Source organism: Mirounga leonina, unplaced genomic scaffold (genome assembly GCF_011800145.1).
Source record: "Mirounga leonina isolate KUSES-001 unplaced genomic scaffold, KU_Mleo_1.0 Mir_166, whole genome shotgun sequence".
Classification (NCBI taxonomy): Eukaryota; Metazoa; Chordata; class Mammalia; order Carnivora; family Phocidae; genus Mirounga; species Mirounga leonina.
Genome location: NW_023270418.1, coordinates 25,336,875 through 25,361,816, shown reverse-complemented (window position 1 = coordinate 25,361,816; position 24,942 = coordinate 25,336,875). Strand labels below are relative to the sequence as shown.

At 35.5% G+C, this 24,942-nt stretch overlaps 1 protein-coding gene and 1 pseudogene across 1 annotated transcript; both read left to right on the top strand.

The window, feature by feature from the left end:
- The first annotated feature begins 11,729 nt into the window (after positions 1-11,729).
- On the top strand, positions 11,730-12,674 carry LOC118015589 (olfactory receptor 5F1). The gene has a single exon (XM_035012328.1). It carries the CDS (start codon positions 11,730-11,732, stop codon positions 12,672-12,674), a length of 945 nt encoding a protein of 314 aa, XP_034868219.1.
- A 9,240-nt stretch (positions 12,675-21,914) lies between these two features.
- Positions 21,915-22,018, top strand: LOC118016359 (annotated as a pseudogene).
- Positions 22,019-24,942: the final 2,924 nt, after the last annotated feature.

Sequence of the window (24,942 nt, the reverse complement as noted above, 5' to 3'; positions counted from 1 at the left end):
TGTCATAATTGAGTTAAATTGTAGGATACCTTCCTATACCCTGTTGGTGTCCATAGTAGTGCTTGCTTGGTGGTATGGGGGAACCCCCCTCCACATGTTGATAATTGAGGGCAGAACTCAAAATGGAAGATGTACCAACATTCCCTAAATGTCTGGACCCACAGAAACAAGGCTTCTAGATTGCTGATATGTGCAGATGCCATATAATATTCTGGTCTTCAATATTGTGGATACTTGTATATTTTCATGGGATAGTGATAGGCAAACTAATTTTTATTTTTCAAGAACCTGGGATTTACACATTTAGAGACAAAATGTTTAAAAGTTCTTTGTTTCCCCTGTCAAGAAAAACAAAACAATTCAGGATGTTTGTTTTTCCTGTGTGGGGTAGGGAAGTAGAGAAAGCATTGTATTATTGGAAAGCTACATATAGGGTATCATGGACTGTGTTGTAGGAGTACCATAGTAGGAATAGTAGTTATAAATGGAAGTCATCATCTGATTACATTCATACAGAATAAATAACTAATATTTTAAAAATTCATTCATTTTCTATACTGGCAAAACTAAAAAGCCAAGTTACAATTCTGTAAGAATCACTGTCTCTGTTTTTCATGGAACTGAGCAATAATGGGCTAACTCAGTCAGTCTGGATTGCCCGAACTCTGCATATTCGTAGGTATTCAAAGACTGACCTTCCACTAGCCCTGAGAGATAATTTCTGAAACCTTGGAATATCCTACCTGATAAGAGCACCTTTGTATCCTGGGGTCCCACACCAGTTTAAGCTAATGATGTGATTTAAGATAAATGCCTGTTTTTATACACCTGGGGTTTCTAGGAACAACTTGGGCTTGGCTGGATCAGTTTGAATTCTGGGGTGAGCTGCTGAAGACTAAGTAACTGAGGACAGTTATGTGGACTCTCCAAACCTATGTACTGCCCTCCAATAAAACACTCTACACTGGCGCGCCTGGGTGGCTCAGTCAGTTAAGCATCTGACTCTTGATCTCAGCTCAAGTCTTGCTTTGAGTGTTGTGAGTTCAATACCCACATTGGGTTCCACGCTGGGTGCGGAGCCTACTTAAAAAACAAAAACAAATTCCTGTACACTAAGATTTGGTTGAGCTTTTTTGGTTGGCAAGAATTCCTAAGGGCAATTGGGCAGTGTGCTTCCATTTAGGAAGGATGTGATCTTGTGATTTATAATAAGAAATACATATTTGGTTTTTGTCCCAGTTTCTGGCACAAGGCTTCCAAAACCCTTGGGCAACACTGCCAGGAGAACCAAGTGCTCTGTGTGACCTCACCAGAAGAGGACAAGTGGAAGCCTTGCCTGGTTTCCCCTGGACACTGACCTATATATACACCTTTCTCCTTTGCCAGTTTTAATCTAACTCTGTAGCTGTAATGAACCATAACCATAATAGTGATTCTGAGTTTTGTGAGTCCTTCCAGGAAATCACCGAGCGTGCTGGCAGTCTTGGGCACCTCTGACATAAGTACTAAATTCAAAAATTTTCCTCAAGTGCTTTTTTTTCTTTTAAGATTTCAAACTTCTTTATTCGTTAGTATATAAAATATGAAATTTAACCTATTTCAAAAATATAAAATAGATATTAGAAACCCAAATTAAATGAAGATATATAAACTCACCTCCCAAGTTAAATAAAAATGAAGAATTTTGAGTGTTGTCCAAATTGGATATTCTTTGTGATCACCCCTATTATCCTGCTTCCTTGACAGTGACAACCATTTTTCTGTATTTTTTGTTCCTTAGCTTTTACTTTTAAGAATCAATTCATCCATGCTTTTACATATATTCTTCATAAATCTACGGTTTTTTTGCTTTTTAATATTACAAATGTGATGGCATCCAGTTTGTCCTTTATATTCCTTGCGCTTTTCTTCAGTGTTATGTTTCTAACCTTATCTTATGTTCCTACTCATTCCTGCACTCCTTAATTTTACAGTTTTGTAGTACTATTTTTCCTTAACATGTCATAATTGCCTGCTACTTTTTTTTTCTTTTTTTTTTTTTAAAGATTTTATTTATTTGACAGAGAAAGACACAGCGAGAGAGGGAACACAAACGGGGAGTGGGAGAGGGAGAAGCAGGCTCCCTGCCAAGCAGGGAGCCCGATGCGGGACTCGATCCCGGGACTCCAGGATCATGACCTGAGCCGAAGGCAGTCGCTTAACCAACTGAGCCACCCAGGCGCCCTACCTGCTACTTTCTATCATGACTAATGCTTCTATGAATGCTACTCTACAGATCACTTGGTGCACAAGTACAAGTCTGTCTGGGGACATCCCTGGATGTAGCATTGATTGGATACAGAGTATGCCTATGTTCAGCTTTAAAATATAACAAAATGTTTTCTAAATTTCTTGCTCATATTTATGCTCTCAACAATAGCTCATAATAGCTCAGGTTCCATACACTTACTAGCACTTATTATGGTCAGACATTTAACATTTTTTTTTTACCAACATAGTGGGGGTGTCAGATATTTAAATCTTTAACACATCTGGAATTATTATTATTATTTTTTGCCTATTGTATTAAGTAGGGATCTTTTCTTTTTTGAATGCAGACAGTATATTTTCTTCACTTTTTTTTTTTTTTTTTTTTTAAATACGTGCTCTCGAGGCACCTTGGTGGCTCAATCGGTTAAGCTTTGGACTCTTGGTTTCAGCTCAGGTCATGATCTCAGGGTCCTGAGATCAAGCCTTGCACTGGGCTCTGTGCTCTGTAGGGAGTCTGCTTAAGATTCTTTCCCCCTCTCCCTGCCCCTCCTCTCTCTCTTTCCCTCTCTCTCTCTCTCTCTTTCTCAAATAAATAAATAAATAAATCTTTAAATATATATATATATTCTCCATTCACCCTTGGTGACATCCTGTAATGTATTAAATTTTCATTTACATGTGTATTTGTTTCTGGATTCTGTTCTGATTATCAGCCTATGTTAAACTTTCTTCATTGCTAAGTTTTCCTTCATATAATGACATTAATATCTGTTAGATCCCTCTTTAGGATTGGCTTAACCTTTTAGTTTTGGGTTATTCAATAAATATTTAAATTAGTTGTTACTTTCAGAACAGTTCTAAAAATTTTTTTGGAACTGTGCTGTATTTAAAATCAATTTTTAAAAACATATCTTTAAAATACTGAGCCATTTTTGTAAACATGGTGTCACTATTCTTATTTATTTAAAATCTTTTAATGATGTTTTATAATTTTCTTTACAAATGTTTTGAGTACCTATTTTGGGTTATTTTTTCTAAGGTCCTTTAATATTACAGATGTTAGACTTTAAAAAATTACATTGAAATCTTTTCTGCAGTGATAAGGATATAAACTCATTTTCAGATCAGATATGGATCCTAAATTTAGCAACTCAGACAAACGTTTTCATCAATCCTCATAATTTGCTTTTTCACTCCTTTCCATGAACCTATTCCATATACCCTTTAAAGTTGCTTTTTTTTTTCTGTAGCCGTACCTTCCATTGAATTGTTACCTAGAACTGACAACATTGAACATCATTGTTTTTCATATAATTTTAAAGTAATATCACTAACCTTGTTTATTGGTTTTGATCATAGGATGCCAATTTAATCGTTTAACCTTTGGTCTTAATTGAAATTATGTCTGAACCTCCAAATGCAATTTACCAGGTTTGTCCTGCACCATTATTAACATAAAGGAAGATGTAAAAACAAAACAAAACAAAACCATTGCAATGACAAATCTTTTGGAACAAAACTTCAAGCAACTAAATCCTAAACTTTTAACCATTAAATTGCAAAAGAAGACATGCCATTAAAGGTGATTCTCCACTATTTTGGAAAGCATCATTATTTCACCTTTCTAAGCCACAAATTTGCAATGCTGATGCTACTACATTTTGAGATAGATCAACCATTCAAAGTGAATGCCTCGTGGGTCTTATCAACAATAATCTTTGGTGCATTTTTTTAGCTTAAATTCAAAGAATGTACAGTGCAATTATTACTGAAGGGATAAGTACCATGGTGATGATTATCCTTAGAGAAAAATAATCACTATATGATAAGGAAATGAAGACTCCTTGCTGTTTTTACTTTAATGTAATAAGTCCCTTTGAAAATTGTGAATTATTGCTTTTTGCATTGGAGAAAATATAGGGCTCAGCATCAGAATGCTTCCTAATTATGTTATTTCTTATTGAATCTCAAGAGAAATCAATAGACATTACAGCTATGTAATGAATCAACATATTTTTCATTTTTCTAAGTATAAAGAAATCCACACATCCATTTCAGTGATAAAAATGAATAAATTAAAAACCTATTTTTCCTACAATATCAATTTACAATTTATTACACATATTTGCTTTATTAATTTGAATAAAATTCTTAGAATAAAATATTAGAATTTTGAGACTGATCCTTAAATAAATTACATAGATAAAAATTTTACAATTTAAGACGTGATGAATTATGAATCTAATTATTTATAAAAATAACCTAAAAATTTTAAATTTACCATTTAAAATATAATCAAGTCTATTCACTCTTTTATTTATTTATCCCCAAGTATTTGTTGATTATCTACTATATGACAAACACTGTCCTATTAACCTGGTTAATAATTATAAAGCTTTGTGCTCCAAAAAATTTGTTAGAAAACTAAAAAGAAAAAATATAAACAAGTAACTGAAAATGATAAATTTTTTTATTAATATGTCCTGAGAATATAATTGAATAACTTTTTCTAGTTAAGGGCTTTTTTCTACCTTTGGTATTGAAGTTTTTATAAAGTATTTAAAGTATACAACAATCATATGTAATATCAAGATATGTAGGAATCTTAATCAATAAAAATGAGTATCCTTTCTATGATACAACTCAACAATTAAAAATATTTAGCTTGGGCGCCTGGGTGGCTCAGTTGGTTGAGCGACTGCCTTTGGCTCAGGTCATGGTCCTGGAGTCCCGGGATCAAGTCCCGCATCGGGCTCCCTGCTCAGCGGGGAGTCTGCTTCTCCCTCTGACCCTCTTCCCTCTCGTGCTCTCTGTCTCTCATTCTCTCTCTCTCAAATAAATAAATAAAATCTTTAAAAAAAAATATTTAGCTTATTTAAAATTATCCTTTCAAATTCCTTTTTTACGTAGACGTTTTTGTTTGTTTGGTAATAACTGAATAAGTAACATGTGAAAATATAGAGCTTACCCCACATCTCATAAACTGTAATGTCCCTTTGATGAGTAAATTTATACCAAGTCAAGAGACTGAAATTATCAGAACACTAGAGATTATTTCTCATGTACCTTCTGTGAAAGTCCATAAGATAATCCAAAGGAATCGATACGTTGAAAGAAGGTTTCAAAGATGTGTAAAATTCTTCAGAGACATTGTTAAGTTAAATAATAAAATAAGTCCATTGGATTTAGCATAAACAAGTCACTGATGGCATTAAAAGGAAGGCCACCAGTAGCAAAGATAAAATACAGAATGTAAGCGTCTCAAATTTTATGATGTCTCTACTCAAAGATATATTTCCTAATCCTCTGCTCTGTGGAAAATAATTCTAATAAACTCAACATGTTAGCCCTTAAATACTTATATTTAAATAATGGAAATGAGTACATTATAGAAGAAATACCAAGAACAGTATCAGGATTCTAAGTCGCCTGAGCAGCTATATTGTTTTCTATTTTTCCTGTATTACCGCAAGAGGAATCATCAACATTATACCCCGTTAAGAAAATGGTACCATAAGAATGTTCCTTTAGTCTGACCAGGTCAGAGAAGTCATGGTTACTTTGATTAGTTACTGTGATTAGGAAGGTGAAGGCAAACACCACGCCACTTATTTGGGGTTAAAGACCAGGATTTTGGTGAAGTTTATAATCAGAGGTCTTCAAAAGAGGAGACCTATCCCTGTCACCTTCTTATTATTCTATAAGGACACAGAAACCCTCCGAGGTATGTAGTGAGCTTGTATTCCAGGAGACAGCCCTATCCTTGTTGTTTACTCTTTTAATGGAGTCAGTGTGTGTGTGCGTGTGTGTGTGTGGCCTGACTAGTGAATGACAAATATTGTCAACTCAGGGGCCAGAGCCTGGATTTGGGTCAGCTGTTTAGGGGAGTGCTGAGAAATTCCAGTTTCCCAGAACTTGAAGGCCTTGGAACCCAGGGAAGGACTCAACCCACTGGTTGGTCAACTGGGCATTAATTGGCAGAAAACAAAAAACAAGAAGAAAAGAAAGAGAGAAAGCAAAAAAGGAGAGGAAATGAGAGAGAGAAGGAAGGAAGAAAGGAGGGAGGGAGAAAGGAAACTTACATCCAACCATACACCAAAATCAAGGGAAAAGTAAGAGACCTGAAGTAGAAAATTTAAAAATTCTTGAATAAAATGGGTGCCTGGGTGGCTCTGTCCATTAAGCATCTGACTCTTGATTTCAGCTCAGGTCATGATCTCAGAGTTGTGAGATAAAGCCCCACGTTGGGCTCTGTATAGGGAGTGGAACCATTCCCTCTGCCCTGCCCTCCCCCGCCCCACCCCCCATGGCTTGCTTGCTTGTGTAAGTGCTCTCTTAAAAAAACAAAAACAAAAAACCCACAAAATTCTTGAGTCAAATACAGGAGAAAATAATTTCACCTTGGGTTAAGAACTTTTCTCTTAAATATTACACAGAAAGCACAAACACATAAGTAAAAATTAATAAACTATTTAATTAAAAGTATAATCTGATTTTAAAAAGATACTATAAAAATATAAAGAGTCAAGCTACAAACCAGAAAAAATATTGGTAAAGTGCATATATTTTAAAGGACTTGTATCCAGAAAATACAAGGAATTCTTATAACTCCATGACAATAAAACAAAACAAAACAAAACAAAAAAACAAATAACAAAATAGGCAAGAGATTTTCGCAGATATTTCACCAAAGAAAAAATAAAGGCAGAAATGAGCACATGAAAAATGTTCAAAATGATTAGTCACAAGGGGAACTTAAATTAAAATCATGATGAGAAATACATCCATAACTATTAAAATAGCTATAACTTTAAAAAAGAAAGAAAAAAACAGAAAGAAAATGCCAAATGTTGGTGATTATTTAAAGCAACAGGAGGGGTGCCTGGGTGGCTCAGTGGGTTGAGCATCCGACTCTTGATTTCAGCTCAGGTCATGATCTCAGGGTTGTGAGATTGAGCCCCCGAGTGGGGCCCAGTGCTGGGCGTGGAGCCTGCTGAAGATTCTCTCTCCTTCTCCCTCTTGCTCTGCCCCTCCCCACCACTCCCACACAAGTGTGCTCTCTCTCTCTTGCTCACTCTCTCTAAAAGAAAAAAAAAAAAAATTAAAAGCAAAACAACCCCCCCCAAAAAAACAAAAACAGGAATTCTCAAATATTGTTGGCAATAAAAAGCAACACTATAATTTTGTTAAAGTTTGTCAGTCTTTTAAACAGCTTACACTTATTATAGGATCCAACAATTTTACTCCTATTTACTTAAGATAAATAGAAACACAGATGAACAGGAGCTTTATACATAATTGCTCTAAATTGGAAACAGACTCAGTTGCCATCAACTAATGACACATCTATAGAATGGACTACTGCTTAGTAATACAAGGGGGGAAAATGGATAAAAAGTAACAGCATCATTGAATCTCAAAAGTTACAATGAGGGACAGAAGCCAGACTCAAAAGGCTGCACACTATGGTTAGTTTGCAAACTGGCCCCAAACACAGATGACAAGGAGAGAACTAAGCAAGAGGCAGAACATTCCAGATTGGTGGCAGGTTTAATAAGCAAGGGACTTACATACAACACTTGTCTTGAGAGACAACAAAACAAGTAGACTGCTACACCTGCTCACCAGAATCTTAAAAGTTTATCTAGAGGACTTACCTGGATTCAGTCCTGTTTTCAGTTCATGTGGTCTCAACACCTTACTCTCTCAAGGCTATGTCCTTAATGGCTGTTAACACCGGAATAATGGGCAGAATGTGCAATTCAAGGACAGGGGAGGAGTAAGGAGCATCTGATTGCCTAGGTTCAGCTCACAAGTCAACTGGAGGTCACATCCTCTCCATGACCTCCTCCAGCAACTGTATGATTCCATTTAGATCACATCCTGGGAAGGGCAAAAGCATGACCTAAATTGCATCAGTGGTTTCCCAGTGGTTGTCAGAGGCTGGAGAAAGGGATAGAATCGTCTATAAAGGGGCATAATGGGATTTATTAGGCTGCCAGCAATATTCTGTCTTGATTGTGGTGGCGCAAGACTGTCTGTGTCAAAACTCACCAACTGTGCACCTAAACATGGTGATAATTTACTGTAAGAAAACTATGGCACGTTAAGCCTGACTTTAAAAAACTGACCGCTTCCAACTCAATATTTTACCATTTTAACCATATTTTAAATTGAAAGATTTTTTTATTTGTTGTTCTTTCTTCCTCAATGAAACGCCTTTCAAGATTTTTAATTATAATCTCTTGTTCAATTAATTTAATCTCCTTTTTTCAATCTTTGTCTTTATTTTGGTGTAAGAATATTGATTTCTCCTTTGTTTATAACATTCTGTCTTTCCCTTGCTTCCATGATGACTCACTATGCTGATTCCCCTCCTGTCTCTCTTAATTCATTTCTGGTTGTTTAATTACAAATATTTTGAAGGACTCCATTTCTTAAGTTGTTAAATAGATTTCATACATTTTAAACAAATATTATGTACTTTTTTATTTAAAGACTTTTTTTATTATGTTATGTTAATCACCATACATCATTAGTTTTTTTTAATTTTTTTATTCTTATGTTAATCACCATACATTACATCATTAGTTTTAGATGAAGTGTTCCATGATTCATTGTTTGCATATAACACCCAGTGCTCCATTCAGTACGTGCCCTCTTTAATACCCATCACTAGGCTAACCCATCCCCCCACCCCATCCCCTCTAGAACCCTCAGTTTGTTTTTCAGAGTCCATAGTCTTTCATGGTTCATCTCCCCCTCCGATATCCCCCCCTTAATTTTCCCTTCTTGCTATCTTCTTCCTTTTTTTTTTTTTAACGTATAATGTATTGGGCGCCTGGGTGGCTCAGTCGTTAAGCGTCTGCCTTTGGCTCAGGTCGTGATCCCAGGACCCTGGGATCGAGTCCCACATTGGGCTCCCTGCTGGTGGGAAGCCTGCTTCTCCCTCTCCCACTCCCCCTGCTTGTGTTCCTGCTCTCGCTATCTCTCTCTCTGTCAAATAAATAAATAAAATCTTAAAAAAAAACCCATATAATGTATTATTTGTTTCAGGGGTACAGGTCTGTGATTCAACAGTCTTGCACAATTCACAGCACTCACCATAGCACATACCCTCCCCAATGTCTATCACCCAGCCACCCCATCCCTCCCACCCTCCACCACTCTAGCAACCCTCAGTTTGTTTCCTGAGATGAAGAATTCCTCTTATAAGTGAGGTCATATGATACATGTCTTTCTAAGAAGATGTGGTGTATATTTACAATGGAATATTATGCAGCCATCAAAAGGAATGAAATCTTGCCATTTGCAATGACGTGGATGGAACTGGAGGGTGTTATGCTGAGCAAAATAAGTCAATATTATGTGTTTTTTAGAGATCAATTAGGAGGTGGTTTTTAATGGTATAAGGATGACATCTTTACAAGTCAAGTTTTTAAGCAATATATCAGTGAGGTTAAAAATCTTGCAGAAGTACTCTGCCTGCTCTGATGATGGGAAGATTGTATTTACTGGAAGATACATTCACATATGCACACATATGTATATATGTAACATGTGTGTTTATATATATTTGTAATCTTCTAAGAGACTATGATAAAATGAGATGGGACAAGAAAGTTAGTAGCTGGGTATTATTTCTTTCGGCTGAAAATTGTGCTCAAATTGATTCTTCCAATTCTTAACAGTTTGTCTATTGAAAAGTCATGTAATAGCTTGAAACCTCAGCTGTAAATTGTGTAAAATAATAATGTAACCTCAAAGGCTGGTGTGGAGGATTAATTGGGAATTTAAGTGGAAATTTTTTAATATGTTATGACTTCTCTATGGAAATAGACTCTGCATGTATAGATGCGCCATGTTTTTCATTTTTGTTTTGTTTTTATACTTTGCTTTACTTGTATTTAGATCTGGAAAATCTGTTGTTTCATTCCCTTATAGGATCAGAATTACAGACATTAATTGCAAAAGCCAACACAATTCTAAAATCATAAAAAAAGAAGTTAGGTTTTCTGATCCATTGTATTATTTGCTCAGGGCATGGTATTTCTTAACATTGTACAATGAATTTAATTTCTCATTGTCATTAATTCACTCAAGAAGAGAGTTGGATTAAAAGATATACTTGCCAAGACAAAGGGAAAGGTGCACACACACACACACTACAAACACACATACACACAAAGGGAATGGAAAAGAAAAATAATTCTTTCAATTATTGAAAAGGGAAGGGAAGAATAATATATTGGTATTGGGCCATGTACCCATTTGGAATAAGCGGCAAAGAGAGAGAAAACATAAATAGCCAATTAACATTATTAACATTAATTTTTTGCTTTGACAAAAGACTATTTTTAATTTTTTTTACATTCTAATGTAGTTAATATATAGTATATAATATAGTGATTCATCAGTTATTTGGGCAAGACTTTAAAGTAACACAGAGATCAGGAACGCCTTTTATGATACAAGGTCTGCATAATGTTTGATTCCATATATATGCATGTGATCATAATATGTTCTCATTTGAGACTGGAGTTTCTGCCTTTAGAGGATTGACTCACAATTAAAATCCATAATCTTGTTCCCATGGTTACCCGTTTCTTTTTATAAAAGTCACATTAATGCATGGCAATGTGTATTTATTAAGGTTTCTAGAATTCAAATGGTTAACAAATAGTTAATTTGAATTTTCATTGCATTTCATTTCATTTAAAAAATAAAAATTTTCTACTTTTGATTTTTGAGCTTCAAATGAGAACTCCGAATAAAAAGGAAAATAGTAGACTACACAGGTAAGACACTAGGAAGGAATTTAGCAGGATTTGATGCCGTTATTCATGGAGGTGGGCAACTAGCATGTCTGCTACTACATGATGTTACTTGAGAGTGTATTTGTAACAAGAAAAATTGCTTCATTCCCTTCCCTTTTAAAACACTACAAAATCATTAATAAGACTATGAGAGGTGTCAAAGTATTGGTTATTTGAAATGGTCATTATATTTGCTACTTGGGGTAGACAAGAACGATTTCTGGGAGTTTTGGTGTTGAAGAATATTCAGAGTGGTCTTGAGCGAAAAAAATAGATTTCAATTAAACACACATATCTGTTCAGAGAATGAGAGAATTTGAAGCAAGAATATTTTTATCATTTGCATATGGATGTTGGCTGGAATGAAAGAACAGAACAACACATATTACTTTTGCAGAAACTGAATGGGAGTGTGTGGTCTTGCACTAGTGAGTTGAGAGACCCCTAACCCTGATTCAATACAGACACTTGTTCATTACATTCAAAGCCTGATCTATCTGTCCCCCAATTTCCTCTTACTCGATTTACTGTGTTGTGTTATCCTAGGTTGTGTTTTTCCCCCATGTGTAGATGACCTCATTAACATTTCTATTTCTTATAAACTTAGGAGAGGAAAATATTTAGACCTAATGGAAATTTAAGCAAACTATATACATGTAACAAATGACCAGGAGAAACCACACTTCACTGACTGAGTTCATCCTGTTGGGATTAGCAGATGTGATGGAGCTACAGATTGTCCTCTTTTTGCTTTTTCTGGTGATTTACACACTTACAGTTTTGGGGAATGTTGGGATGATCCTCCTAATCAGGACTGATTCCCGACTTCACACACCCATGTATTTCTTCCTGGCTAACCTGTCCTTTGTGGATGTTTGTTACTCTTCCACCATCACCCCAAAGATGCTCGTAGACATATTATCAGAGAAGAAAACCATCTCCTTTGCTGGCTGCTTCCTGCAACTGTACTTCTTCATCGCCTTGGCCACAACTGAATGCATCCTCTTTGGGTTAATGGCCTATGACCGTTATGTGGCCATATGCAACCCACTACTTTACCCCTTGGTCATGTCCAGGACAGTCTGCCTCAAAATGGCAGCAGGGGCTTTTACAGCAGGATTCTTGAACTCCATGGTTAACACAAGTTACGTGAGCAGCTTGCCATTCTGCAGTTCTAATGTCATTCATCATTTCTTCTGTGACAGCCCTCCACTTTTTAGGCTCTCATGTTCTGACACACACCTGAATGAAAGCATCTTTTCCACATTTGCTGGTGTGAATATTGTTGGGGCTTTGCTGGTCATCCTGACCTCCTACTCCTATGTTCTCTTCTCCATCTTCCATATGCATTCAGGGGAGGGGAAGCGCAAAGCCTTCTCAACCTGTGGTTCTCACCTGACAGCTATAACTCTGTTCTATGCCACCGCCATCTATACCTATCTGAGACCTAGTTCCAGCTATTCCCTCGATCAGGACAAAGTGGCTTCTGTGTTCTACACAATGGTGATCCCCATGTTGAATCCTCTGATCTACAGCCTCAGGAACAAGGAAGTAAAGAAAGCTTTATGGAATGTAGCTACCAGAACAAGGATCCCTTCCTTTCTCTGATTTGCTTGGTAAATTTTCTGAACTAGGTATTAAATGAACTTTCTAGGTTGATTGAATCCTACATTTTTCATTAGGATATTTCTAAGTAATTGCGTTTTGTTAATACTCAAGTGTGTGGACCCATTTATGTACAAAGTAAATCACCAGTCTTATATATGGACTCTGGGCTTTCATGTAATTGTTGTTTATTTTTGCTGGGTTTTCACAAATAGGGCTTATTTCTAAGTCTTGGTTAGAAAAGGAAAGGAATTCAATATTTAGAATCAAAAGTGACAATATCACATAAAACTAACCATATAGAATATTTGTAATTGTTCACTTTTTTTCCCATGCATTTTTATTTCAGTATTTGTGATCTGTAAGAGACTGTTATGTATCACTTATGTGTAAAATGATTTAAATTTAAAACAGATTTACATTTTAATTTATTGAATTATCTTCTGGAGGGAGGCTTAAATCAAATTTTAGGGCTACAGGTTTAATTGCAGATATAAACTTACCATCTTTTTTTCCCCATATCCTTCTCCCCATACACATAAATATTTACTAATGAAAAGTGTGAGCTTGTCCAAAACGTGGTATCAGGAGAAGTACCATCTCATTAGAATGCATCAATTACAACTCTCATATTCCCTTCTCTGGTTTTCAAAATTTTCAACCTTTCTTTCCCTTCCTGTCTCTTGGACTGACACATAGGACAAAGTTACATACATACACATTCAGCTGCTGTGGAGTTTAATCAGTGCATATCTCCAAAGGATGTAATCAATGTTCAGTGGATGAGTCTGGCACAATCCTTTACAATAAGCTCATGAATTTCCTGCTCATAGATATTTTTCAATTGCCAATAAAAATTAATTTAACTTAATATTAAAACCATGCTTTGCTAATATGGAGGTAAATTGGGAGTAGGCTTAATAGAACTTTGCAGAGACTGAGTAGGGGCTAGCACTTTCTGAAGAAACAACTACACTTCAAGTTTTTGGAGACAAATTCCCCATGGCCCTTGCCCTTTGTCACTGATGTTGCACCAGATAGAAGTGATGTCCATGTCATCTGGGATGTAGACACTGCATACACTGTGTCCCATCACAAAGAGGTCATCTAGCTCAAACATCCAATGTCCCTAATGACCTATGTAGGTGACCTTGCTCAGACAGGTGTTTGTGACATCATGGGTGTTGTCTATGCACCTGTGGGATTTACTCTCACTCCCCAGGTCCCAGGTGGTTACCTGGACTGAACACCCTGCAGCAGATTGATCAGTTTGTTCTCTGAGATAATTTGTCCTTTTGCTGAGTGGCTTGCCTACAGTCTTCTGCACCAGCTGGCTGCTCACTGGCTAGATTCTTTCTGTGTTCCCTGTCCCCAGTATTTAGTGGAATCATATATGGGACCAAGATATTTCACAAGTTAATGGCAATAATATATTCCTTCCACTAGGTGTTTTATTTTCTAGAAAAATTTTACAATAGAAAGAATGTTTGGGAGAAAAAAAATCAGTTAATTTGAGATTTGGTTTTTAGACATATCTTATTTTAGGTCAATTCTCTGCTCTCTAATTTAGCTTTTTTACATGTACTTAATCTTATTTACAGAGTCTACAAATACTTTCAATTTAGGGGCTATAATCAATTATATTGCCTGCTTTTTAATTACTTAAATATGTGTTTCTTATGTAAATTTTGATTATTTCTTTAACCCATAAACTTGTAAAAATATTTTTAAATTATCATAATTTCTTGTCTATTGTACAATGCATTTATGTGAAAAATATTCCAAATATTGTTTATTTTCTTTAACTCAAAATAAATTTAATCTGTGAAACCACTGAGACTTCTAGGTATTATACTGAGTGAACAGACAAGTTGGAAATAATGAAGAATCAATATTCAAGAATCACATAGCTCCAAATAAACAACCAAAAAAAGGAAATATTAATATTGAAATCCTGTATTTAGACAAAAAAATTGTACAGTTCTATATTATATATATATATAGATAATTTTGTATTTAGTTTGTTAAGCGTAAGTTAACATGGACAACATAATTTCCATTCTCCATTAAAAATGGCAGGTATACCTTTGTAAACAATAATTAAGTAAAAGCTAGATGCTGAAATAAGTGAAGTAATAACCCTATTTAATTTCATGCTGCTCAAATAAAATAAAAGATACTATGTTAACTCATAATAAGCATCTTTCAGAGGATAGAGATAAGTAATACTTTGTCAAGAAGATAATATCCAAGTGGTTGGGTGAACAGGAAAAAATTAAAGTAGTTGAGTTGATGTGAGAAGATGTAATCTATAGAAAAGGAATGTACAAAGAACCGTATTGAAAATGTATAGTTTGGGGCACCTGGGTGGCTCAGTCTGTTGAGCTTCTGACTCCTGATTTCAGCTCAGGTCGTGATCTCAGAGTCATGAGATCAAGCCCCATGTCTGGCTCCACACTCAGTGGGGAGTCTGCTTGAGATTCTCCCTCTCTCTCTCTCTGCCTCTCCCCCCAAACAAATAAATAAATCTTAAAAAAAGAAAATGTATAGCTTTATAGAAATATATAGCTTTATAGAACAATCTTAAACAAGTAGGTTTATTGAAAATGTGGAACACACATCAAAGAGAAAGTGCTACAACAGAAAGCAGAAATGTGGTCATTGTTGCTAAACTTAGGTATTATTTACCATTTTGGCTGGGAAATTGATGTGTACTATCTTTAAGGTTCTCTTTAAATTTTGTGATTTTAATCTTAATGTGAAAACATTGCATATGTCCATGTACCATCCCAAAGTTTCAGAAGAATTCTTGGTATATTTCAGCCACTTAACAAAAATTATTACATCCAGATCTTCCCTAAAGAAGAAGGTAGTAAATATTGACCAAGTAATGTTGAGGTTTTGCAAACAGGAGATCAACTGGATGAAGATCTATGTCAAAAGCTGAGTTTCCAAATTGGGCTCCAAACCCTCAACCTCTTGAAGTTTTATGATCACTTTAACTATGTGTTGTAAAGTGAAATTAATAAAATATAACTTATTAGCTAAGGTTGTGTTGAGGGTGTGTCAGATTCATTTATACACTGATGGGAGAAGCAGTGAGATAAAAAGAAGTTACAGATTTGGAGAGGATAAGGAAACAGAAGGTTTATTTACCTTGGAAACAGAATAAGCAGCATTAAAAACATGTGAGATAAAGAATGAGGTTTGATTTTACAAATCATAACATTATCATGCCCAAATCATGTATCACAGAAGAGAATTGTGTGTCAGAATTATCCTAGATGCTAAATTTGGTGAGAGTGGGCAAAAGGAACCACAGATTTAAGAAGCAAATGCTACAGATAGAACCATGGCTGATTGCAGAGACTTAGCTGTACCTCCACTGGTGGGGTCCAAAAGGACAACAATGGCTCATAAGATGGTGCCAACAGAGATTAGAAGCACAGTGACAAGAAACAAGTTTTATTTTTAAGTGGCTATTGTCAGTGATTTTTTCTATCATGTAAACAAAATCGCAACATACACTCTTTTCTTATTTCTTAATTTTTTTCCCTTTAAAAATTGCATGTGTGTTGAATTTATCCCCTAAGGATATGCTGATAACTTTGTGTGAGACCCATACGAAGTAGCTATCTACTATTGATCAGTTCAGATGCACAGATCATAATGTATTTGATGTGAAAAAAATCCCTAATTCCTACAATGATTCTTCAATGGTGAAAATTGACATTCCACCACAAAAAAAGCAACGTTTTACATTTTCCCACCAATTCGACTTATAGAAAATCTTACATACCAATAATACAAATATGAAGATGTTTCTAGTGATGATTACTAAATTTTCTTTATGTCCATAGCATCAAAAATATATGGATCCACGTAATGATAAATGATATTAATAAGTGATACCATTCTTTTCAATGAAAAAAAAAGAAGAGATAAAAGAAATGTAGAGGACTTCTATAATGGGGGACCAAAGACCTTTGTGAATCACTATGTCTTTAATAAAGCAAAGAATATACTAAAAAATGTTAAATCAATTTTTTCAATTGCTCTGGATATCAACCAAAGGTTAGAAATAATGTGAGGAGAATTTACTCAGTAAAAACTGATGAATTTTGGTAGGAATAACAAGGTTTGTGGCATTGTAACTTGACCTAATACCATCACAGTTCTCATAGTTGTGCAATAGTCATGAAAACTAGCAGCTTGACAACAATTTTAACTGCTGTATCAACACTGGATTGTGTAGGCTGAGTTTGGACTCCTAAGGATGTCCCATCCCCAGAGCAATCAATACATCCTATAAAACATAAGGAAATACAGGTTTTTATATGGTATCAAAAATAAAAAGACATTAATAACATTGAAAAATCCCATCTACGTGGGTATTAAAAAGTTATCAAATAATACACTCCAAATGACAATACAAATTGTAAATACTGGATAATGTAAACTAAAAAAAATAAATTACAAAATTGCATATTAAAAGTGATGCAATTTGAAGACATGAACAGACATTTCTGCAAAGAAGACATCCAAATGGCCAACAGACACATGAAAAAGTGCTCAATATCGCTCGGCATCAGGGAAATCCAAATCAAAACCTCAGTGAGATACCACCTCACACCAGCCACAATGGCTAAAATTAACAAGTCAGGAAATGACAGATGTTGGCGGGGATGCAGAGAAAGGGGAACCCTCCTACACTGTTGGTGGGAATGCAAGCTGGTGCAGCCACTCTGGAAAACAGCAGGGAGGTTCCTCAAAAAGTTGAAAATAGAGCTACCATATGATCCAGCAACTGTACTACTGGGTATTTACCCTAAAGATACAAATGTGGGGATCCAAAGGGGTACATGCACCCCAATGTTTATAGCAACAATGTCCACAATAGCCAAACTGTGGAAAGAGCCTAGATGTCCATCAACAGATGAATGGATAAAGAAGATGTGATGTGTATACACACACATACACACACACATTTATTTATTTATACAATGGAATATTATGCAGCCATCAAAAAAATGAAATCTTGCCATTTGCAATGATGTGGATGGAACTAGAGGGTATTATGCTAAGTGAAATAAGTCAATCAGAGAAAGATAAGTATCATTTGATCTCACTGATATGAAGAATTTGAGAAGCAAGACATAGGATCATAGGGGAAGGGAGGGAAAAATGAAACAAGATGAAACCAGAGAGGGAGACAAACCATAAGAGGCTCTTAATCTCAGGAAACAAACTGAGGGTTGTGGGAGTGGAGGGGTGTGGGAGGGATGGGATGACTGGGCGATGGACATTGGGGAAGGTATGTACTCTGGTGAGCATTGTGAATTGTGTAAGACTGATGAATCACAGACCTGTACCCCTGAAACAAATAATACATTATATGTTAATAAAAATAATTTTTAAAAAGTGATGCAAAAATTTATGCAAGTCCTTAAAGAAGTTTAAGTGCTATGAATACTAGCCAAGACATAATTAAAATAAATTACAAATAATTTGTCTTAAATACTTGAGAAAGTATGAACAGGAAGCTATATGCAAAGCAGCATAAGTGAATTATGAAGAGAAAGCCAGAGAAATGGATGAGATTTTTAAGATGATCTGTTTTCTTTTATTCCATGCATAGAGAATGTGTTGATAGACTTTGATTCAGCTAGGGACTTCTAAATGTTTCAAGAGGAATTGATGTACCAGATAAACAGCACAAGAAGGGATGAGGTAAGCAGACTAAATCATATGTGCTCATAAACCATCTGACTTATATTCTCTCTGCTCTAGCCTCCTCATTCCACTTCCCTGTCACTATCCCTTGGTTACTTTTCTCAAGGATAATGTAACTGTCATTGTCACCTGTGTCACCTCACTGTGAGGAAGAGCCTAGGATGACCCCGACATTTCAGGGTCCAGGTGACAAGAGTTTCACAAATCATTTTGAACATAGAGTTAATGTTAGCATCTAATTGTATGCCTCTCTTCTCGGAGGCTGGGCATGGGAAAAAACATTTGGTAGCTAGATTTCCAACTACAAACTGCAGAAAATCAAAATAAATTCACCAAATGGAGATAGTAGGATATGTTCATGATTAATGGTGTGTCTCATAGTACCCATAGAAGCTGCAAGGGCCTGAGCTCAGTATCTGGGTCTGGCAAATAACTTGAAACAAGGACTCGTATCTCTTTATGTCACGTTTGCTGATGTTTGTACATCTATTTAATTCTCCTCTGTGTACCTGATATCTGAGTTCTGACTTTTCTCCAATCAGTGTGTAGGGAGATATGTCCAACAATTTCCAAATTCAAAAAAATTACGTCTAGAGGCACAGAGGGAAAATGACTTTCTCTTGGTTCTTATTCACACAGTTGAAGGAAATGGTTCTGGTTGAACCATGTTTGGTATATCACCTACTGTTGAACCAATCAACTGGGGCCAGGTGTGTACAGTCAGATGGTATATAATGACCATGTAAAATGAGGGGGTGAGAGTGAAGAAATTTTTAGATAATTCATGTAGACAAGTAGAGAAAACAAGACATCTATGTTAATTTGGTTAAACTAAGTGGAAAAATAGAAAGCCTGAATGATTCTGAGGTCTTTAAAGAAGAATAATACAGGACAGGATCCCAGGTTTAGTGTGAAATAATCATTCCGTGACAGGGGGCTTTGACATTTTTCACTGGCTGGTCCCATGGTTGCTGTGGTCATTCCCAGGGAAGCCAGCCAAAGTGGGGAGAAGTGGAATTCCAACAAACATCCTCTCAAGCAAGTGAGTAAACCTGCACACAGTGTTTTTACCTATTTCATTGCCAAGAATTAAGTCAGACAAGGTGCAAGAGACACTGGAAACACATCCTAGCTTCTATGGAAATAAAAAGAAAGAAATGAAGGAAAATTTAATTACATAGACACAATGAGTTTCTAGCATGGTGCACAATACAATCATGAAGACCAAGGAAAGCCAATAAAGGAAATTAAGGGGGAAAATGGCATGGTTTAATTTAGATCATAGAAACATGTTATCCTTGAAATAATAAAGAAAAAATTGATGGATGTGAGATAGTACTGAAAAGAAAGAATACATTTTAAAAAAGTATTTTAGCTAAAAAAGATTGCAAGGATATGAACTAAGGAAGTGTCCACGAGATTAGGGGGATATGAGTGGAATTAACTGATACTTAGAAGATGAAGTCAACATAATTTGGAGACTGACTAGACAATGTGGGCAAAGTGATGAAGAATGATAAATATGTCATATTTTCTAATTTAGCTGATTTTATGTATGATAAAATTGTGAATCAAAACAGAAGAAAGTGCTTAGGCATAATCTATGTAAATCCTATTACCATATCTCACAATGGATACACAACCTCAGCCTTGATCTTGGCCACCATCAGCTCCCACATAGATTACTGAAATCCACCCTCCTCCTACTTGAGCGTCTCCTGGCTTCCACTCTTGTCCATGCCAGAGTATGCTGGGTTCTTATATCATCCCATTTTCAGACATTTTAGTCTCTGTTAACGATGGAAGAGAACACAATACAGATGATTAGTGACTTAGAAAGATTAAATGGTACAGGTGTGAATTATTGAGTCTCTAACAAGCCCCAGAGTGTTCTATGTAGCTGGCTCCATACTTGGAACTGGATGGGCATCAGTAAACAACACAAATGCCCTGGAATCAAGGAACTAATGACAAGATGAGAAGGTCAAATTCAGGAATAAAAATTAAAGCATAATATCATAAGCGTCATATACTAGTTGTATAGGAGGGATATGAAAGCATTAGAGTAGAAATATTTAACCTTGCCTGCAGTAATAATGGGTCACTTGTCCTGGGATATGACACACTAGCTCAGTTTTACATAGGAACACATGTTTGGCAGTCTAGAGAGCACAAAGTTTTCTGCGTCTCATGTAGTGTATAGCACAACACCTTATGTAGTTAGATACTTCTTGAATGTTTCAATAAATAGAAAAAAGCTGAATGCATTAGCTAATTATTTTGATACCTTACAAAAGATTTATAGCAACAATAAAAATCATTCTACCTTTCTCCCCTAATAGTTTTAAAGCCCTCATAATGTCGTTTTCCCATCTTCAGCTTCATGATACAGAAAACTTGGAATCCAGTGTACTGTGTCTCCTTGTCAAAATTCATTTTTTTCTTATGTAAGTATATGTAACTAAAAAATTCCACCCACGACATGAACAGAGGACCTTAACACATGAACAACTCCGATGATGCATGAACTCTAGATAATTTCAAAATTGCATTATTTGAGTTTAAGGAATGGCATTTTAATAATTTCAAATTTAGTATCCTCAGATTTCATACATAAATATAGACCAACTTTAAGTCTGTGAATGTCCTGGTAGGGGAATTGCTGTATTCTCCAAAGATGGAGAGGAAGGGGAGAAAGGTAGAGAGGACTGGCCAGGAAGCTACTGTTCCTCAGACCATACCCCATAGGCGGAGCATCTTCAAGGTAGCACTGGGTCAACCAGAGACAGCCTTGGTTACCCTCTAAGTTACCACTTGATAAACAGATTATTGAGTTTAAAGATGCACCATGTCATGGAAAGAAGATAACCCTGCAATGAATAAGGAGCTATTTTCTACCAAAGTTCCACTGACCGATTTAAGTAAAGTATGAGTTTCACAGAAAAATAAGAATGGCTGGAATTTGTTCCTTGAATAATTCAAAACCAAAATTTATATTACCTAAGACCATTGTCTTTATACAAAAATGACACAGTGATTTCTCCATAATATAAAAAAAGCAAGCAGGAATTATTTTACCCTGCTCATTTTATTGCACTGTATTTTTTTAATTTAAGAATCAAAAGTTAGAAAACACTTTCTTCTAATCAGATTCCTTTATGAGATAAATCTTCTAAACTTCTAAACAATATACACAATAGCTACAAGTAATCAATCTTTCACTTTTATAAGAGTAAATGAGATATAAAATGGACATGAAATCCTTTTGTGATTATGAAAAGTTTTATATTTAGTTGTATTGATATTACTAAAAATATTAAATTCAAAGTTGTATTTCCTATTGAATATTCTATGAAGCCTATTGAGGTGTTTTTTGAGTATAGTTGACACACAAACACACATTACATTAGTTTCAAATGTACAACACAGTGATTCAACAACTCTATACATTGTTCTATGCTCACCATGAGTGTAGCTACAATCTGTCCCCATACAATTCTATGAAGCCCAATCGCTTCTCGGCCTTTTGGCTAAGATCAAGTGTAGTATCTGTTCTTATCAGTTTAACACTTCTATGAAGCCCACTGAGTTTTGATTGAGAAAATGGACCTGGCGTTACATGGCAGAGTTTGAAGTCAGGTCACATGACAGCTTCCTGATATTGGGCAAGTTACTTAATCCCTGTATGCCTCTGGCTCTTTATGCAAAATGTGAGTAGTAACAGTTCCTACTTCATTCAGAATACAATAAATGAGATAACAGAGGGAAAGTCATTAACAGGGTGGTTAGCACATAATAAATGTTCAAAACCTAACAATAATAAAAAGAGTTTCAAATAATCAGGCCTCTCTACTGTCCACAGCTATGCCCATTCTTGCTAACATAGAAATATTGGTAAATAAAGAACTCAAGTTCTCATGTTAAAACTGAAAAATACCATTCATTGTTAATAAAGAGAATAGACCAATTTCAGAAAATAGTTGAAGAAAGTTATCTCTGAGGATGCTTTCACGTATTAAATAGGATTTGGGTTAGACTTAGAAAGTTAATTTTGCTAATATATCTATAACAAAGCCTACTTCTCTTATTTGCTCAAAGTACAGGAGACTGGCAGAGATGAGAGAAAAAAAACCTGAAAATAAAAGTCCAGTAAATTAGGGTGGTTTTTCCCCAGGTATTGCTGCTGGTTAGTATCTATCTAGCATAGAAGAGTCTACTGATATTAATCTGAGTTTTCCTGCTAAAACACTACCCCATACATTCTCTCCTCTCCTAGATTTAGAAAACACTACTCCAGGGGAGGATAAAAGATGAGCAAAATTCAAAAGAAAAAAAAATGTAAGTTAAAATCATAATGATAAATACAGTAAGGATGATAATTATCATAATAGTGTCTATTAGAACTACAACTTATTTTAAGTGAAGTGATTAATGCAATCTATGTTACTTAGTCCACAAGACAACTCCCTGAGTTACATGTTACCATTATGGCATATACTTTCAAACAAGGAAAATTGAGCTCTGATCATTTAAATAAGGACACACTGCCAGAATATACATAATTTCCATTGTAAGTCACTCAATATGAAATTTTTTGGTCAGCGAATTTGAATCTAGTTGAATGCAGCATGATTGCTGAGATCAATAGGAAATCTTCATTTGTGCCATTACCTGTGAGGAAATATTTAAAAACCATTCAGCAACGTAAGCACTTGACTAGCCACTGGAATATGAAACTGAATGAGCACATGAGGGCATTTTGTTCCTGGAATATGCTTTACTATTTTTACTTAAGAGTAAAAATCACAGAATGATTTTTGTGATACCTTAACATCTGATGAAGTCCCAGATTAGACATGGCCATAAGGAATTGTCTGGTGTTCCCACAACACCTTGTAATTCTCTCTACATAGACTGTGCACATTCCCAGTAACAGCTGGCTACTGACTTCTGTAAACTCTGTGAAGATGGAAACTGAGCTCACGTTATTTGCCATTAGTATCCTTGGTCTACTTTGTAGTGAAGACACTCAGTGTTTATCCATAATAAACCACACATTTAGGATTGGTGAGAACAAAGAAACACAAAGTAGAAATTGTAAATTGTCAGTCATTTGGGATCTGTCAGAGGTGAGAGGAACCGGGTATTAAAAGAAGAAAGGGGGGCTGTATGGTAGAGGAAGGAAGGCAAATTTGGAGCCTGGGAAATTGAGGAAGAGACTTTAAAACCCACGGCAATCTGGGTTTCGGAGCATGTGACAATCTGTGAAAAAGGTCACAGGTTAGCATTAAGGAAGTCTAGATGGAGATCACAAAAACGCATGGGTGTCTAGAGGGCAGTGCCGCGGCGGAGAGACCTAACTCAGGGGGTCGAAAAATGCTTAATTCTTGAAAGAGCTGGGTAGACTCTGTCTACACTGCATTTAGCACTGTGCTTTCTGGTGGTTAGTCAGCTGTAGATATTTAGAATACATTTGGCCCTTGAACAACACAGGTGTGAACCTCATGGGTCCACTCTACACAGATCTTTACACACTGCAAATGTGTTTTCTCTCCCTTATGATCTTCTTAGCAACATTTTCTTTTCTTTGTCTTACTTTATCGTGTGAATACAGTATATAATACATATAACATACAAAACATGAGTTAATCCATTATTTATGTTAGTAATTAAGTTTTGAGGGAGTCAAAAGTTATATGCAGAATTTTGACTGCCTGGAGTGGGATTGGTGCATACCTTGTTCAAGGGTCAACTGCATTTATTATCTTCGTAATACACGGCATTTATTCAAAATAAGCTGTAATATATACTATAAAATATATATCGATTGATATGTTCATATGTTTAAATGAATATGTTGTATATTAATAATATATATTATATATTCAAAAACTCAAACTTAGAGGCCAAAAAAGGTATATAAAAACAAATTTCATATTTTGTCTGGCATCAGGTGTGTCAACCCTAAGATCAAAGTCTTTTGCACATTTTATTTTCCCTTTTCCTTATTTAATTATCTGGTAAAGGCCCTAAACTTATCTAATGATTCCTAAAGTCGTAACATTTAGAATATAAGCAACATTACTAAGATTTTGGGGGGCCATGGTAGGGTTAAGGACATAGCATAATCAAATCTTATATAATTAATTTTACATTCTAAACATATGACTTGCTATGATGCATGATTTCTAATATAACTTTGTATGATATCTTTTTTTTAAAGTTCCTATTATTTAATGTATGTAAAAACACAGGATCTATAACTATACATATACTATGATTGCTGTTGTATAAAAATTACACACAAAAAAATAGGAAACATGACAAAATCTTATCCAAAGATATCTCCCTGAGTGATGAGGCCATGAGGGGCTTTCCTTCTTTTCATTCTTCTGAATGCTATACAATTAACATGAATACTGTTAAAGTCAGGAATATATAAAAGTGGAGTGGGCATCTGTTGTTTTGCTACATACATCTATTTATGTTTCTTCAGACTGCTGAAACTTCATCTCCCTATGAGGAACCAGATCTTCCT

Bases quoted from the DNA above. Each gene is read 5' to 3' on its own strand.
- LOC118015589 (XM_035012328.1), top strand. From the start codon at position 11,730: ATGACCAGGAGAAACCACACTTCACTGACTGAGTTCATCCTGTTGGGA.